The sequence below is a fragment of the Plasmodium gonderi genome (genome assembly GCF_002157705.1).
Source record: "Plasmodium gonderi DNA, contig: Chr09, whole genome shotgun sequence".
NCBI lineage: Eukaryota > Apicomplexa > Aconoidasida > Haemosporida > Plasmodiidae > Plasmodium > Plasmodium gonderi.
In genome coordinates, this window is record NW_021628934.1 from 726,352 (window position 1) to 745,298 (window position 18,947).

The 18,947-nt window shown below is 31.8% G+C and overlaps 5 protein-coding genes across 5 annotated transcripts; 2 read left to right on the forward strand and 3 right to left on the reverse strand.

Moving 5' to 3' along the window:
- Positions 1-555: 555 nt before the first annotated feature.
- PGO_091480 (hypothetical protein, conserved) lies at positions 556-1,343 on the reverse strand (the record flags this gene model as incomplete). The annotated part of the gene is made up of 2 exons (XM_028687736.1): positions 556-762; positions 951-1,343. 2 exons carry the CDS (start codon positions 1,341-1,343, stop codon positions 556-558), a joined length of 600 nt encoding a protein of 199 aa, XP_028543537.1.
- Positions 1,344-4,534: 3,191 nt separating this feature from the next.
- PGO_091490 (AP-1 complex subunit sigma) lies at positions 4,535-5,316 on the forward strand (the record flags this gene model as incomplete). Its single annotated transcript, XM_028687737.1, has 2 exons — positions 4,535-4,716; positions 5,031-5,316. 2 exons carry the CDS (start codon positions 4,535-4,537, stop codon positions 5,314-5,316), a joined length of 468 nt encoding a protein of 155 aa, XP_028543538.1.
- An 856-nt stretch (positions 5,317-6,172) lies between these two features.
- PGO_091500 (heat shock protein 90) lies at positions 6,173-8,818 on the reverse strand (the record flags this gene model as incomplete). Its single annotated transcript, XM_028687738.1, has 1 exon — positions 6,173-8,818. One exon carries the CDS (start codon positions 8,816-8,818, stop codon positions 6,173-6,175), a length of 2,646 nt encoding a protein of 881 aa, XP_028543539.1.
- A 4,066-nt stretch (positions 8,819-12,884) lies between these two features.
- On the forward strand, positions 12,885-16,868 carry PGO_091510 (hypothetical protein, conserved; the record flags this gene model as incomplete). Its single annotated transcript, XM_028687739.1, has 1 exon — positions 12,885-16,868. The coding sequence occupies one exon, from the start codon at positions 12,885-12,887 to the stop codon at positions 16,866-16,868; it is 3,984 nt and encodes a 1,327-aa protein (XP_028543540.1).
- A 916-nt stretch (positions 16,869-17,784) lies between these two features.
- PGO_091520 (haloacid dehalogenase-like hydrolase) lies at positions 17,785-18,699 on the reverse strand (the record flags this gene model as incomplete). Its single annotated transcript, XM_028687740.1, has 1 exon — positions 17,785-18,699. One exon carries the CDS (start codon positions 18,697-18,699, stop codon positions 17,785-17,787), a length of 915 nt encoding a protein of 304 aa, XP_028543541.1.
- Between the last annotated feature and the right edge of the window lie 248 nt (positions 18,700-18,947).

Below are 18,947 nucleotides of genomic sequence, written 5' to 3' on the forward strand. Positions count from 1 at the left end.
AAAATAATTGTGTAATCGGATGGGAGGCTTTTTTTTAAAGTGGGACAAGTATTTTAATTTATCAAAAGAGTAACAGGGGTAGGCGGAAAAGTGAGGTTAAGGCAAATTGTCGTATACAATTATGTGACCATAATATATCGGCACCAGTACAATCACGAGGTATTAAAAAGGGACAAATGGCTGCTCGCTATGAAATGGGACAAATTGTGTTATCATACGATGCAAATTCGCTCGTGTTATCATGCGGTGTGGGTTTATTGCTATTTCCGTGCAGAGCGAATTCGCTGATATTATCGTGCGGTGAAAAATCACTGGTATTGTCATACGATGCGGATTGGCTGGTGTTATAAAACAAAGCGAGATAAAAAAAAAAAAAAAAAAATGATGTTATTTATAATGCTGAGAGGGAGAAATGATTTTATATATCATATAAAGCAAAACAAGTGCCGTTTATCATGTTACATATATAAAGCGGAATAGTTTTATTATGCATTATATTGCCCATGTTACAAGGCCGAAGGGGGAGGGGAGGAGGACTAACCCCAATTTCGTTTTTTATTTTTGTTTTCTTTCATGTTGTTTCCAATCAAAGGAATTAATAGCCATCTCAATTTCGTATGTATCCATAGGTAATTTCCCGTTGTATTTTAAAATTTCATTTTCCTTATGCAAAAAAAGGCCATTATTTATGTCTAGTACAAGTTTCCCATTGAAAACGCCTTCACCGTAGTCTCCCTTTTCAAATTCCACTTTCAGGTCACTTTTGTTAATTATGCACTGTTCAGAAAAAAAAAAAAAAATGCACATATATATATGCACATGTGCATACATAAATTTTGGTGCCAATACACATATCGTATGACTTGTTCATATTTTATTTTACATTTATGGCAAAAGAAAAAAAAAAAAAAAAAGCCATGCACAAAAATGCGTAATGTGCATAATTTGCATAAAGAGGACATTACCTTTGTTATTTCTGCACCCAAGGAATTCTGAACAGCCCTGACGAGATCTTCCTGTGGAAAACTTTGAGCAAGTCCCACATAATTGTAATAAATTTCGTTTATTATGAATTCCATCTCTTCCTGCTCTTCTTTAAACCAGTTGGTTGACATGAGTAATGTAAAGAGAGCAATTATTTTATAGTAATCTCTTTTGTCTTTTTCCTTTTCCAATTCTGCTACTTTGGTCCATTGATCATATATATTATTTATTATATCCCATATTTTTTTTTTGTCACTATCTGTTATAGTTTCATTATCTAAAATTTTTGTCATATTACTTATCAATGCACACATATCATTTGGATATACATAATTCGATGTCGTGTTCAACCACTCCATTTTTTTCTTATCTATCGTTGGGGGACGATTTTGTTAAAAAATAACCCACACGTTTATTTTACCCTTTTATCGCAATCTCTGTGGATGATGAACTTTTTGTAAATTTTTTTTTCCTTTTTTTTTCAATTCTCTGCAGGAAATATATACATATATATATATATCACCTTACTCTCTCCACAACTGTGTTAATAAGATTTTATTCGTTTTCGTACGAATTAACAATTCTGTGATTCATTTATTGGGTAGTCCTCCTCTAGCTCTTCAATCTGTTTATTTCCTATTCCGTTGGTATATTGTCACTCGTTTCCCCTCTTCTTTAAGAGCTTTACTATGCTTTATTTTATTTTTTATTTTTTTTTTGTCATCCATCAAGCAACAAAAAGGGTAAAAAAGTAGAGTAGGGTTATTGGCCGGACTTTTCTTCTAAAAACGTAGATCGTTTTATTTCATTATATTAATACATTACCTCGTTTATTGGGGCTTTTTTTTTTTTTTTCACACAATTTATTCAAGCAGAGGAGATGATAGATATGTAAATGTAGCACATATGTACGATGATATATATATATATATTTTTATTCATAACACTAGGTGGTACACCAAAAATATATACTTAAATTTTCTGTCAACAAAAAGGTTCGAAAATGAAATAACGGATTTGTATACACATATAATATTTACTCATATGCCTATGCGCACATGTAGCATTTGCCATATATGTTAAAAAAAACGTGTACTTAAAAGTGCTATATGTACATATATATATATATATATATATATATATATATATATATATATATATATATATATGCAGAAAATGCTTATGAAATTACTAATTTTTTGTAATTTTATTATCTTACTGCTATTTTATTTTTTATCATTTAGAAGAAAAAAAAAAAAAAAAAAAAAAAGGAAAAAAAAAATATAAAATAAAAAATATCAGGGATAAAACAATTCAATGTAACAATTCAAACCTCAACAAATTTTGTTAGTATTTAATGAAAATTTTAATCTAATTTTTATCAACAGTTTCAAATGTCCTCCCACTTCCACACCCACAAAAGTAATGTGATAGTAAATTATGAGGTGACAAACCAATGACACTACATATTTATACACGGCATGCATTTATATATATACATATATATATGTATATATATTTTTGGATAAAAATTGGGAGAGAAAAAAAAATGTAATAAATGGGATACAAATAAACCAAAAGATATAATAAATATAAATGAAGTGACTAAAAAAAAAAAAAAAAAGTCACAAGTTCCTCCTTAGATAATGTTTTAAAACATTATTTTCTCATATTTTTTTTCTTTATTTTTATTCCTTATTTGAACCTTGTATATTTTTTTAGTCAATTTGTACAATATTATAATAAACCCGTCTCCTAATAAGAGGAGGGGAAAACACACTATAGTGTGGGGCAGAAAAATTAAAAAAAAAAAAAAAAAAAAAAAAAACATAACTCATATTTGTTCATCATTCTATGAATAACATGTGTTTTCATCAGTTCTCTAAACATTTTATTCGCATTATCCATAAATGTTATATCCTTATTTATTGGCCATTATTTTACTCTTACTTTTTTTAATTTTTTTTTATTCTTGTTTGTTTGCAACCCTCGTAGTACACATGGCCATTTCTGAAAAAAATTATTATTTAAAGTACAAACAAAAAGGATGCTAATTTACTCCTTAAGGCACTATAATTGTTAAATAGTAAGGCGCATGAACAAATGAAAGCAGCTATAGTTATATATTCATGTTTAGTTTTACCCTTTCTATTTTTCAATGTTATTGCGTAACCAAAGACGAATAACTTGATATACACACAGTAGAGAAAAAAAAAAAAAAAAAGACATTTAACATAACTTTACAATATAATGCATATAATTTTCCTAAACAGAGATATTATTACAACAGTTTTTGTGTAATGGAAAAGCAAAGTGGAAAAAAAAAAAAAAAAATAAATAAATAATATAAAAAGAGTTTTTTTTTTTTTTTTTTTTTTTAAATCCACGAAAAATTCTGTATAGACTAAATTCATTGTCCTAACATAAAACCTTATGACATTTATGAAAATCCTGGTTGGGACACGTATTCACATATGTATATATTTTCTTTGATAAGTTTTATAGTTTTACCTCCACGTTAATTATTTTATTTTTTATTTTATTTTTTTTTTTTTATCATTCTCTTTTACCTCTATCGGAAATGGTCATGTCGAGCTCATGCCATAAGATTTCCTTTTCTTTTTCTACTACTGTGCATAATATTTTTTAAATCTTAAAATTTCAGAATAAAACGTTGGTACAACATGTTGACTTGAAATGTCATTAGGAGTGATATAATTATACAACTATAAAATCAAATGTATGTCCATATAAAAAGGGTTATGACGAATGGTCGTACTATATCCTATTTGTGAACCTATAAGAACTCGGGAGGGTTTGAGACAAAATCTTATGAACGGGAAGAGAGCAGCATCTTCCTCTTCCAACCCTGGTCTCTTAAGCTCCATTCTGTCCCATTCCTACAAATCGTTCTTACGAAAGGGTGGTATGATAACCTAGATCCATATGTGTATACAAATCCAAAGATATAAAAATTTAACTCTTCCTCCTTAATGAAACATTTATGCACGTACAATAGTATAACTTATTTTTATATTATCTCTTCCTTTATTGCCCTTTTCGACACTAAGATAGATTTTTGTGAAATTATTTGTGGTCATATATTATTACCAGATCAAATGATGAAAATTGGTCCATTTTTTTTTTTTTTTTTTTTTTTTTCCTAAGGTGAATACAACCCATATGAATATTTTTCCTGTCGTGAGAAAGCTCAACTCAGGAGAACCGTATAAATGCACACAAGGAGAGATTTTTCTTTTCTTTCATCATGCTTCGAAAATATTGTAAATGAGTTCTTAAGTTAGAACGTTTTAACCGTAACATTTTTTTCTTTTTTTCTTTTTTTCTTTTTTTTTCTTTTTTTTTTTTTTTTTTTTTTTTTTTTTTTTTTTTTTTTTTTTTTTTTTTTTTTTTTTTTTTTTTTTTTTTTTTCCCTTTCTACCGCATACTTCCAGTTTTCAGCACCCCTCGCAATTTCGCTTGTCCTTTTATACATATCCAATTTTTTTCCACTCCACCTGCCGTCTTCTCATTATCCCAAAATTGAATTATGATTCACTTTGTGCTTCTCATTAGTAGGCAGGGAAAAACACGATTAGCAAAATGGTACATCCCTCTATCACAAAAAGAAAAAGCAAAAATAATTCGAGAAACATCTCAGATAACATTAAGTAGGACTCCAAAACTTTGTAATTTCGTGGAATGGCGTGAGTACAAGCTTGTGTTTAAAAGGTTACCTGCTCGTTCTATCAATATTTTCTCTTCTACGAGTGTTGTAAATTCATGTCTATGCAATTTATTTTATGCACATTCATATGTTATATTATGAGGGTGGGGGGAGGGGAAAGTTCCAGTAAATACACACTTATATAAGCATCTTCAACACATGGCAAGGCAACCACTAGAACGTAGAACTAGAAAATGGGAGAGGGGTGCACATGTGTGCTGAGTGAACATTGTATGAGCACCTCCTCCATCCATGAACCCTATATGAACAGTCTTCACGTGCATGCCACTACATCATACCACTCCCCTGGTTTTCTCAGATATGCGAGCCTTTTTTTCATCGCATGCATCGATAAGGGAGACAATGAATTAATCACGTTAGAAATTATCCACCATTATGTCGAAATTTTAGATAAATATTTTGGAAATGTGTGTGAATTGGATTTGATTTTTAACTTCCACAAGGCCTACTACTTATTAGATGAAATTTTAGTCACAGGTGAATTACAAGAAAGTAGCAAAAAAAATATTCTGAGAGTCGTGGCAGCTCAAGATTCCCTCATGGAAGATAGCAAGAGTAGTAAGAAATTGGGATCCCTTATTTAGCTCACCCCCCTCTATGCGTGAAAAATAAAGGGATAGAAAGAAGAGGAAGATGAGAACGAAAAGAAAAAGGAGGAAGAAAAAAGAGGAAGAAAAAGGAGGAAGAAAAAGGAGGAAGAAAAAGGAGGAAGAAAAAGGAGGAAGAAAAAGGAGGAAGAAAAAGGAGGAAGAAAAAAGAGGAAGAAAAAAGAGGAAGAAAAAAGAGGAAGAAAAAGGAGGAAGAAAAAGGAGGAAGAAAAAGGAGGAAGAAAAAGGAGGAAGAAAAAAGAGGAAGAAAAAATATAACCCACATCACATGTTCACCAACCTGTTTCGTCTTCATGCAGTAGCACATACAGGAGATTCAGGAAAAAAAAAAAAAAAAAACATTTAGATACATCTCCGCTAATACGTTAAATTAGTTTTTTTTTTTTTTTTTTTTTTATTTAAAAGTTATTTTTTAAAAAATTCTTAAAATTCTTGTGTAAGAAATGCGTACACACATAATAAATATGGCAAAAAGGAAAAATTAAAATAAAATAATGTCAATAGAGTGAAGTAAAATAAATCACTAACGAGGCTAGGAGAGGGCAAAAAAAGAGGTATATATATATATATATATATATATATATATATATATATATATATATATGTATATGTATACACATTTTCATTCTTCAAATATTTATCGGTAAGGTTATAGTACCCCCACGTTTGGCTGCTGCGGATGTGGAGAAAAAAGGGGCATGAGATATGTGCCCCATTTAGCAAAAATGGCAATATTTAGAATAACTCTTTTTTTTTTTTTTTTTTTTTTTTTTCATTGTATGTATATATAATTCATATCTACTTTGTTAAAAAATATCATTTTCCCCTTGGTTCACAATTTGGACGACTGAGTCTCCTTAGCTACGTTTCCCTGTTCATCCATTCGGGTATCATGTAGTAACTCTTTTGAGTTTATTAACATTTCAGTATTTCCAACTGTTTCCTCAGCAGAGGGGGTAGTGTGTTCTACGTGGGTTTCTGCATTAGATGTATTGTTCTCATAGTGATATGCATATCTAGCTGTAAGTGCCAATAGTTCATTCAATTTGGTTAGTAACGAACGTGGATCTTCTAAAATTCCTGCAGCAATACATGCATTGTCATAAAGTTGCTGGACTAGCAATTTAGATACCTCTTGATTACTACTTTTCAAATGATATATTGAAGTAATAATTGTATGTGATGGGTTCAACTCTAAGGTGGCAGGCAAGTTGTGTAACATGTTGTTGTCTTGAAAAGATGCATTTTTCATAGTTGCTTTCATAACTTTTCTCAATGTAGGTGATAAGAATCCTGTGACGACAGCTGGGGATTCTGTTAAACGATCGGAAAATTTTACATCTGAACATTTTGATCCTAATACATCCTTAAAATATTTAGCTAGTTCACTTTTTTGACTCTCTGTAAAGATATGTTTTTTTTCTGTTTGCTTCTTCCCTTGCTTTGGATCATTCTCAGCATTTCCAATTTCTCCTTCGTTTGCATTCAATACAATTTCATCAAAATCTTCATTTTGTGAAGAATCGATGGATACAAACTTGGAACCATTAAACTCTTGTAGGTTCATTAAGACGAATTCATCAATTTCTTCAAAAAGTAACAACACATCGATGTTTTGTTTTTTGAACGGTTCCATGTAGGGGGATGATAAAGCAACATTTATTTCGTTAACACAAAAATAATAAATTTTTTTCTGTCCATTTTTAAATTTATTTACGTAATCTTTAAGAGAAATAATTCTCTTTTCTTGAATTGAATAAAATCTTAAAAGATTCATCAAAATGCTTTTGTAAAAACTACTTGATGAATCTTCTAACACTCCTTCTTTTAAATAGTAACTATAATTGGAGTAAAATTTTCTAAATTTCTCTTCATCATTTAATGCTTCTTTTTCTAATGTTTTTAAAATTTTTGTAACTACAACTCTTGAAATTTTATTAATCAAAGTAGTATCTTGCATGTTCTCTCGACTAATATTCAGAGGCATATCTTCACAATCAATTACTCCCTTAACAAAATGTAACCATTTAGGGATTATTCCATCTGCATTCTTTTTAATTAAAACTTTCTTGCAATAAAGAGATACCTCAATTTCGTTATTTTGTTGAAACAGTCTTGATGGCGCTTCTTCTGGAATGTAAAAAACACTCTTTATTGAAACGGGTGCATCTGTTTTGTATTGCAATTTGTATATGTAACTTTTGTTATCATCATAGCTCTTTTTTTTGTTTAGAAATTTGAAAAATTTCTCATGTTCTTCTTCAGTTACATTATTCTTACACCATAGGGGCTTTTGGTTGTTTATCTGAACTTCGTCATATACATCTTTTCTGAGTTCCTCAATTTCTTCCTCCTTAGCACTACTTATTTTAGAAGCACTATCATCTTCCTCTTGATTCATCGTTTCTAATTCCTTTGCATTCACAAATGTTGTGTCCATTTTGTTCATTGTTTCTTCTCCAACACCTTCATCACTCATCTTTTCCTGCATCTGAGATTCACCATTTTCTCCCTTAACAATTCCTTTGCTTCCTTTAATATCCCTTTTACGATTTACAATATACACAGGAAAATTGATAAATGAAGAGAATTTTTCAACTATTTCTTGGACTCTATGTATATTGGAAAATTCTTTACAGCTATCCTTCAGGTGACATATAATTTTTGTACCTCTTGGCAGATCCTCCTGCACTTCTTTCAAAGAGAATGTACCGTTTCCATCTGATTTCCAGTGATAACCAACTGAATTAGAATCATATGAACGTGTGAATACTTCGACTTGATCTGAAACTACAAAGGAGCTGTAAAAACCAACACCAAATTGGCCTATTATATTGTCCCCTGGTTTTGAAGATTCTGTTCTTTTTTCACCTGACTGTTCAGAAATGTTATTCCCATCATCAGTTTTACTACTTCTCTCCTTTAATGAATTCAAAAAGTTTAGTGATCCACTTTTTGCTATAGTACCCAAGTTCTCAATCACTTCTTCTTTGTTCATACCTATTCCACTATCTTCAATTATGAACAAATTTTTGTTTGCATCTGCTGACACCTTGATGTGAAGAGGAATATTAGCTAATTCATCACCTGACGTGTCATCCACATTTTTTGTAGAAGCTGTTTGAAGAAATCTTCTTTTTTCTAATGCATCAGAAGAATTGCTAATTAATTCTCTTATGAAAACTTCTTTATCTGTATATAGCGAATGTGCTACTATTTGTAGCAATTTCTTTGTTTCTGCTTTAAACTCGTAGCATTCTCCTCCTGCATTACTGAAATGTTTTGCTATTCTTCCATGTTTAGCAACTCCAATAGTGACTAATTCAGCATTCCATTTGTTACACACATTTTTGTAGTTGCTGATATTTCTCAGACCTTTCAATGTTCTAACTGCTGTATTGTTCTTTATTTGTTTATCCACGACACTGCATGCTTTGTTTATATGAAGGGTGGATCTTGCAAATTTTGACATACTCATGGTGATTTACACTTTTTCTTTTTTTTTTTTTTTAACTCTTCCTTGGTTGGGCTAAATCTAGCTACATATAAATATGCCTACGTATATGTATTATGTACGCATGTATGTGTAAGTGACTCCCTCTCTTGTGCCTCTTGATTTGAAGGATGTTTTTTTTTTTTTTTTTTTTTTTTTTTCATATAAATGAGCTGCACAGTTAAGGTTTTCTTTTCTATGAATGGTTCGTTGGATGAATTTTTACATGGCAGTATTTATATATATGTATGTATACTTGTGACTAATTCGCAAATTCTTTTGCAAATTCTTCACGCATTTGTTGGCAGTGTTTTGCAAAAATTTTCATGCATATTTTGGAAATATTCTTCAAACCTTTTCAAGGGCGTCGAACATATTTTTGAAATACATTTCAGAATTTATACATTATTAAGCGCTTGCAGAAATATCAAATTTTTAAGCTTTATATATATAGATATATATATATATATATATATATATATAGGAAGATATATGCAATATATAGGTTGACATATATATATGTACATATACGTGTCATGCGTTTAGTGTTCTACATTTCGAACCCTTCTCATCTTTGTAACAGCAAGTAAGGTGAGGAGGTATCGTCGAAATCAAATCAGTTCCCTATTTTGCCTCCCGAAAGAACTGTGGATAATTACCCAATGACATACATGTATATATATGCAGAAAATATGCAGTGCCTTATTTTTTTGTGCCGACATCATGTCTGCCTTAAATTTGCTAATTTTTATGGAACTTCATCGAACCATGTGCATTCCTGGTTTGAAGTAAAAACGTAGTTTTTTTTTTTTTTTTTTTACATTTGCATGTGGAACAATAAAGTGTACATAAAATATAACCTTTTTATAAGTGAGGTGCATATTGACAAAACAACCCTTGGGTTAAAGGGATTACTAAAAAATCATTTTGAAAAAAAAGGGACCTTTTATAGGCTATCCACAATTGGGCTTTCCTAACATGTTTTATACATGTGCATGTATGCATAATTATGTAGAAGCCCATAAGTGTACATTTATGTAGAAGCCCATAAGAGTGTACATTTATGTAGAAGCCCATAAGAGTGTACATTTATGTAGAAGCCCATAAGAGTGTACATTTATGTAGAAGCGATAAGTGTATATTTATGAATTATATACACATGGATGTACATTCATGGTTTCAATCACACATCGCGTTCTGCATATTTGTGTGCCTCAAATATATGACATTAAGATGCAAAATGTAAAAAAAAAAAAAAAAAAAAAATACCAATTTGTTGTGCTTTCATGTTCAAACGGATTTTTTACAAGGTGTTACTTTTCTTTCCATTTCAAATCAACCACCCTTATATATTATCTTCTACAAAGTAGCCTAATTGATAGTTCACATTTTGTAGATAATTTCCGCTAGCAAAAAATGGGGGAAACAAGATAAAAAAAAAAAAAAAAAAAAAAATAGTCTTTGCGTATGTAACACATTTGTATGGTTTCCCCATTATCGATCATTTTTATGTATGACAACAAAAGAATGAGAAGCTTATGATGTTTTACATTAAACATAACATCATATAAAAATAATTTCGTCGAAAGATTTTAACAAAAGTTAGATTTATCCATTTTTGTCTAGCCAAAAAAAATTTTTTTTTTTTTTTTTTTTATGTGATCATAATTTTTTTACATCTTTATAGCCCAATTTTATGAAAAATTATTGCCGTTAAGGTGGTTTTAATTTTATTGATTTTCTCCTTTCGTTTTTCCATTACCGAGTTAAGGGGGTATTACATTATACTGTTAGCATGTATAATTTCACCAAATTAGAAGGAAGGCAAATGGGGATGTACGGATACTGGTAGGGCTGCACTCACACACAACAAAAATGTGTTCCCTTAAGGGAAAAGAGTAAGGAGGCAAAAATAAAAAGATAAATAAATAAAAATAAAAAATAAAACACATAAGAACATAAGAACATAAGAACACAAGAACACAAGAACACGAACAAGAGCATTACACATATATGTGTGTCCACAGGATTGCCTGATTCGTCCCGTTTTCATTCACTTAAGGAGAGTAAAATAGTGGACACTAAAAGATAAGAAAAAAAAATAAACATAATGGCACAAAACGTGGGAATAGTTCCACCACAACATTGCACATTTCCTACACTGTGTAGATGATAAAAAGTGTTGTATTTGTAAGGAAAAAAAAAATATATATATGTATAAAATGATTATTTGGTAGAAAAAAGAAAAAAAAAAAAAAAAATTGTGAATATTTATATTCGGCTTATCCATACATTTGGTATACTAATAAAGGAAAAGCTCGTAAACAAAAGTTTTTTTCATGGTATGGTTCGAAAGAACAATAATGTCCTACTTGTTGGCTAACAAATATAACTGCGTCTGTCATTTCAAAATGTAATGGTACTGGATAAATTGTTATCATAACACATGGGGAGTAACACACATATAGTATTGTTTGTTTCTTTCTTTGTTTGTTTCTTTCTTTGTTTGTTTCTTTCTTTGTTTGTTTTTTTGTTTGTTTCATTGTTTGTTTCTTTGTTTCTTTATTTTTTTTTTTTTTTTTTTTTTTTTTTGAGAGCGTGTGAAAGTCCTAATGATCGATCTTCACATAGAGTTACTATCATAATTAACACTTGTTAAAAAAGTTACATGAGATTCCATAACACTTTCCCCACCCTTTTCGCAAACAAAATAAAGTTCAAAAGGATAATCATAGCTGTTTAGAGGGAAAACATACACATTGTTTCTTCTGTAGTAGCTCTAATTCGAATTTACACATCGGATGTGCACGATCAAATTTGTAAATTTATCCCCTTTTCCTCTAACACGAGAGAGCTGCAAAAGGGATAATAAGCACAAACAACTGGCACAAGAAAATGCACAAAAAATGATGGAGAAAAAAGAAATAACAAAAAAAAAAAAAAAAAAAAAAAAAAAAATCTTACTCTCTTCCCCACCCCACCCCCTCTCTTTTATTGCACCAATTTTTTTTTGAACATATATCACAATGATGTAGAAAGGAAAAAAAAAAAAATAAAATAAAATGAAAAAAAAAAAAACGACTTAATTATTGAACATATCCCTTGTGATAACGCGTACCAAACATCGAAATGGTGCTCGTCCGCCTACTCCAACATATTTTTTACATGCCTTATAGGTTTTAACAATGTTATGCAAAATGGTAATGAATACCTTGAATTTCTTAAAAAAGAAAGAAAAAGAAAAAAAAAAAGAACAGTAACAGTAACAAAAACAAATACACAATAACAGTAACAAAAACAAATACACAATAACAATAACAGTAACAGCAACAAAAACAAGAACATGTTGAACATTCCCAATGTAGTAACAAGTCACATTCGATTTAAAGAAAAACTTCTTCTCCCTGTCGAAGTCCCTATGACAAACGTTGACGTTTTTTTTCATTTTGTTATAATTTTATAATCTAACAAAATTGCCAGAGCGCATTCCTTGCGTATTGCACCTTTTGCGTATGCACACGAATTGTATAGGGAATGGGGACCCATTCGTGTAAATGAGAGGATATGAATCATATCAAGGCCCGAATGAACTTTCTTATGAACATATGTTAATATTGGGATGCAAAAAGCATCATGCTCACATGAAGCCTATCTAATGTAAGCTAACGGAAGTTATCACATGAGCAGACACAACCTTAGTGTGTGCATATTTATAACAGTTCCAAAAAATTTCCCTTCGCTTTTTGTACATTGTGCGAAAAGTACGCATTTGTGCTACTCAAAAAAAGTAAGTCCTCACTGTAGGCGTGTTTTTACCTGTACAGGTATATTCACACAGGATATATACATTTTCACATACAAGTTGAAGTTAGGAAAAGAATTTCGAAAGGGTATATATAGTGACACAGGGTATCACGGTTATTCCTCCTCCCCCTCCCTTGCTTACCTTTTAAAAGGTCCAAAGGGGTTGAAGTTGAATGTGTCTACTGCATCAAGACACATGTGCTTATCCACACAAACGTGTAAAAGAATTGACTAACGTATGGACAGCATGCATAACTACCAGAGGGTAAACCACGTACTGCTGGAGCAAGATTTGACAGTTGAAGAGTATTACTCTGACAAGTCTGGGTTACGAATAATCTTGAATAAAATTAAGAGCCCCAAAATATATGGATATTTCACCCTACTGACAGAAGCAGAAAATGACGAAGGGTTACCTCATACATTAGAACATCTGATATTTTTAGGGAGCCATAAATATCCACACAAAGGACTACTAGATTCATTAGCTTATAAATGTTTATCTGAAGGAACTAATGCATGGACATCTATAGATCATACTTGTTATACTATAGAAACATTTGGAATTGAAGGATTTAGTAATATTTTACCCATCTATTTGGATTTCATCTTGAATCCAACATTAGGTGATGATATGTTTTTGTCAGAAGTTCATCATATATTTGAAAATGGAGTTCATAATGGAGTGGTTTATTCTGAGATGAAATCAATAGAAAATAATTGCGAAAATATAATTGAAAGAACTGTTATTACTAATTTGTATCCAAATGAAAAAAGTGGCTATCGATTCGAGACGGGTGGAACGTTGGATGGGTTGAGAAATACAAACAATCATCGAGTCAGGGAGTATTTTAAAAAATTTTACACCTTAGACAATTTTGCCATTATCATTTTTGGAAATTTCAAGAACGACCATATATTGGATATAATTCACGAATTTGAGAAGTATCACTTGGGCTTGAACCCTTCCCAGGTATTGAGGCCACCAGAGTGCAAGGGGGAGAAAGCGGAAGTCTCCACAGGAGGAGCAGAAGTGGCAATCTCGACAAACGTGGAAGCGGAGGTGAATGCAACTGGGCACACCTGCGAGGAACTGTTCATACAACAAATACAAAATCCGAAGAGACCATGGAACAAAGAATGCAACGTGGAAAAAAGAACAGATTCCAGAATTGTAAAAAAATATTACCCATGCAACAACCTGAACAATGGGCAAGTATGCATCGCATGGAGAGGATGTGAATGGTCAGACTTTCAAACCAAGTTGGCCATATCCATATTAGGGAACTACTTAACCGATTTGACAACCTCCCCAGTAAGTAAGCGTCTCTTGGAAGATAAAGAAAATACGTATTGTAGTAGCATAGACTTTTCACTTGAGGACTTGAAGGAAAATTACTTCACCATCGACATTTATGACGTGACATATAAATTTAGAGCTAGCAATCGTGCATCGAAACTGGGCGAGCAGCAAGGGGAGAAGCAAGTGGAGGAGCAGCAAGTGGAGCCTCAAGTGAAAGGGCCCGACCGAGTGTATGACGTCAAAATGAATGAAGTGGGAGATGTAACGAGAAAGTGCTTGAAGGAAGTTCTAGATGAAGCACTAAATATGGAAAGGCTGAGGAACATCATTGTGCGATCTTACCTACAACACTTGAGAGATTTGGAGATGACACCACAATATCTTCTAAACGAATTTATTATTAAGTACTTTATATATGGGAGAAGTAAAGATGATTTAAATAATTGTCTAAACTTGAAAAAGACATATATGGATTTGTTAAAAAAGGATGAGGAATACTGGAAGGAAGTTTTGAGAAAATATTTTGTCGAAAATAATTATGTTGAAGTGCGATGTTATCCGAGTTATAAAAAAGCAAAACAAATTGAAATCTTCGAAAGAAATTTAATTGAAAGTGAACAAAAGAAATATGGAAAAGAAAAATTGAAAGAAATGGTTAAACATATTAAGAAGATTAAAGAAGGTTTTGATAAGAAACCTCCCAAAAGTTCACTTAATGTGGTAGATTCCGCGAAGCCACAAAATGTGTTTATTGAAGGACTTACAGTTTTTCGCAATTTTTCTCTCTTACAGCATGTAGATGAACACAAACCAAATGATGGATCGAGGGAAGTACACAAAATGAAGGAAGTAAGCGTGACAAAATTGGAAAAGCGTGATGAAACATCTAGTCCTTTCGTTAAAGAGACAGATAATGATGTGTCCGTTGAAAATGCCCACCTCTTGAAGGTATTAGAAAAAGACCTGAAAAGAATAATTTTTCCAATTCAGCTAAGCAACATTCCATCTAATTTTGTGTCGATAAATGTACTAATCAACTCAAACAAAGTTGATGAGGAGTTGAAAAAGTATATACCACTTCTAAGCTACATGCTTTTCGAAACAGATGTAGAAGTAAACAAAAGAAATGTTAAATGTGAATTGTTTACTGAAGAATTAATTAGACATACAATTAACTACTGTTGTGATTATGGATTAGGAGGAAATGCAAAGAATTTTAGAGCAGGAAGTTTAGGAAATATATTATGTATACAAATAGTTGGTCTATATGAACATTATGAAAAATTATTTGATTTATTATTCTTATCTATATTTAAAATGAATTTGACCATAGAGAGAATGGAAATTATTTTAAAGTCCGCTTACCAAAATTTGTTACAAAAGAAAACAAAGCCAAAAACGTTAGTGGTCAATTTAGAATATGCACTTCGATATCTCAAAGGTAGCAATTCTGGAATTGCTTCGATTGGGCAACAAGAAATGATTCTTCAGCTTATAGAAGATAAAAATAATTTAACTCAACTTTACAACAAATTGAATACGCTAAAAAATGAGCTCTTCCACTTGAAGAACTTTGTAATTGTTATTGATGGAAATTTTAGCAAAATTGAGAACGTGTTCTCTTGGTATGACCGTTGGTTCAGCACCTCCCACGTGGAAGGGGCCCTCGATGCACACACATCCAGCTACACAGTAAACGCACCACATACGGAGTTTGTTTTCGACAAAAGTGATTCTGCTCTGAGGGAGGGGCGGGACGAGGACAAGCAGGACAAGCAGGAGCAGAACCCAGGGCAGACGCAGAGTCCGGGACAGACGCCTGAACAGCAGAACCAGCGAGGTAGCCATGAAAAAAGTAAAAGTGGCGCATCTGCCTGCCCATTTGAGGAGAGAAGAGAAAAAGTCACGGACAAGTACATATGTCTAGGACCCAATGTTCACAAAAGCTTGAAGGAACACTTAGATGCAGAATTTGAAAAGGAAGATAAGAATTTCAAATATAATTTAGTGAAAGATAAAGCATATAATGGTGTTCTTTGTGGTTTGAAAAGCACAGATGTTTCTTATTTAAAGATGACTATTAAAGTTCCATCAGGTTATGAAGACAAAGACTATTGTGCTTTATTGCTTATACGTGAATTTTTCTGTATGACAGAAGGGCCACTATATAATAGTATACGTGGTGGAGGATTTGCTTATGAATGTGCTTTAGATTTGAATGCCATCCATGGGGAACTAAGTTTACGTATATACAGATCTAGTGATATAATTAGCGCGTTAAAAGAAGCATTAAAAATATTCGATTATTATTGTAAAAATGAAATGAAACCAGAAGAACTTTCTATTGCTAAAAGTAGTGCATACTACACAATATTTAATAATCAAGAAACTGTCTCAGATAGAGCTTCGCAGACGATTTTTTTAAGTATAAAAAATTTAAATTTAAATTTTTATAATAATTTATTAACCCAAATTGAAAATATGACAACAAGAGATTTAAAAACCGTTTGTTACAAATACCTTTCCAGAATTGTAAATTTCAAAATTGATAAAACTAATACTCTTATTGGTTCTACTTTGTGTATTATCTGCTGTTCAGATAGAATGGAAGAAATTCTAACCAATCTCAGAAGGGATGTTAAAATTGGTCCGATTTGTCACTTAAGTGTTTCACAATTATTCTATTTTTTGAAAACCTTTGATATTGCTGCTGCACTTGGTGAAGGCACTCCCGAATTCGGTCTAGACCCGTGCGCACACGTCCCATCTGTGAACTCTGCCCAGGTGGATGAAGAAGAGGCTGATGAAGAAGCTGATGAAGAAAACGAGGAAGAAAACGAGGAAGACGATTGCTCCGCCTCGTCCAGTAATTCTGCATGTTCTGTATTTTCTGATGACGACAGCTATCCAGGTTACTCTGACAGTTAACACTCCATTTGTTTCGTCACACTGTCTCCATCACTAGAGAAGATGCACCAATCCTAGTGACGTGTGTATTCATTCATAGATGTTTGAACATACTTCACATATTAATCATACGTGTCTTAACATCTTAGTGTGCGCTTTCATCCCATGTAGGGGTGGGGGGACGATGAATTATATGCATAAATATTTCCCATAAATGTGTATTTATGCCTCATTCTTTTGCACAAAAAAAAAAAAAAAAAACTGGAAACTTGGCACAGAATTCGTCCTTTTTAATGGATACTGTTCTTCAACTTAGGTATATAGAGCCACTTTATTTGTTTGCTACTTTGGGTTCCTAAAAAAGGACAGAGAAATTCTCTCTACATCGGGATTGCGGCTTCTCTACCCATTGTCGCTCTCACCACACCTCCCGAATCCATATGTAGCACCATGCAGATTCTAACAAACCAATCTTAACTTGAACATTTTTGTGAAAAAAAATTAAAAGAAAATTTATAGAATAATGTTGCAAGCGTAATATTATACCCGTAAAATTCAGTGGGATACATAAAAAAAAAAAAAAAAAAAAAAATACATCCATCCATATATCCATCCATACATCCATACATACATATATATATTTATATATATTCCACGTGTGAAGTAGAAAAATGGTTCATTTTCAAAAATGCGTAACAAAAGTGAGGGTGCAAGATGGGTTAACCGAATTGAGGAGGGTGTGTGTGTGTGTCTCCTTTCCACTAGATCCACATCTATGTAGCATGCTACACATTACCTAGATACATACATGTACGTATGAACATACTGCGTAGACGTGGATCTAGCGGAAAGGAGACACACACACACACCACATGACAAAGCCATATATATTATGAGTGTTCCTATTTGTGAAGACACAAATGTGGGGTCAAGAAAATCATGCCAGAATTACATCCAAGTCTCTACAATGACGTATTTCTATATCTATGTACTCGTATGGAATAGCGACATTCCTTTTTCTAAATCTGGAAAATAACCCATCAGAAAAGGGATCATATGGTGTAAGTTTCGTGTCACCATTTTTTTCAAGTTTCAATTTTAAGTAAGAATACCATTGATTTGGTGGAATTTCAGTTCCATTTCTAAACATAGTTATCCATGCACAATTTATATTTTTATTTTTGGCTCCCATAATATCAGTGTATAGATCATCCCCTACATGTAACCATTGATCAATGTCAAAATTATAATTTTGTTTCTTTAGAATATTTTCAGCAATATTAAATATTTCAACATTTGGTTTTGAATAATTATAATCCATGGATCTAATTACAAATGTAAAGATTTCATTTAAAAATTTAATTGCATTAACATCTGAATCTCCATTGGTTATTGCTCCTAAGATGTAGCCTCTACTTTTTAACTCTCTTAGATATTCTAATGTTCCAGGACTAATAAATAAATGAACGTGATTTTTTTTCTCTTTCCATAACTCTTGTATTTCAGATGAAAATTTAATTTCATCATAATTAGTCTGTTTCGCTAAATATTTTAATGCATCTACTCGGATTCTTGTTAGTATTTGAACCCCATCTTTGTTTACATCTACATTTTTTTCAAGGAGTTCTTTCACCAAATTTGTAATAGACAATTCGTATTCCTCTTGTAAATAATCATACAATCTCTTGTAATTTTTCTTCATGTATTTGTAGCATTCAGCGTCTGCATAATTTAATAAACTATCAATGTTCCATATGGTATGATCAAGGTCAAATGTTATAAGCTTTATGTTTTTGAAGTTTTGTTTTCTTCCCTTTTCTGTTATGTAATAGCATTTTTCTTCGTCCTCCATTGCGTGTTTTTCAAGGAGGAATGATGGATGTGATTCTGAGAATTGTTCTTAGTGTTTCTCTGTGTTTCTTATAAGTGCGTGTGTTGGCCAATGTCTTGGGATCAGTAATGACAGGCCAGTTACAACTGTGTAGTATCTACTGCTGATTTGTAAATGTTATTACAACTGTGTCGAAGGAATTGTGATGAAATTCATCCACAAATCCGCAGCAGTTTCTATTTTTTTTTTTTTTTTTTTTTTTTATCAAA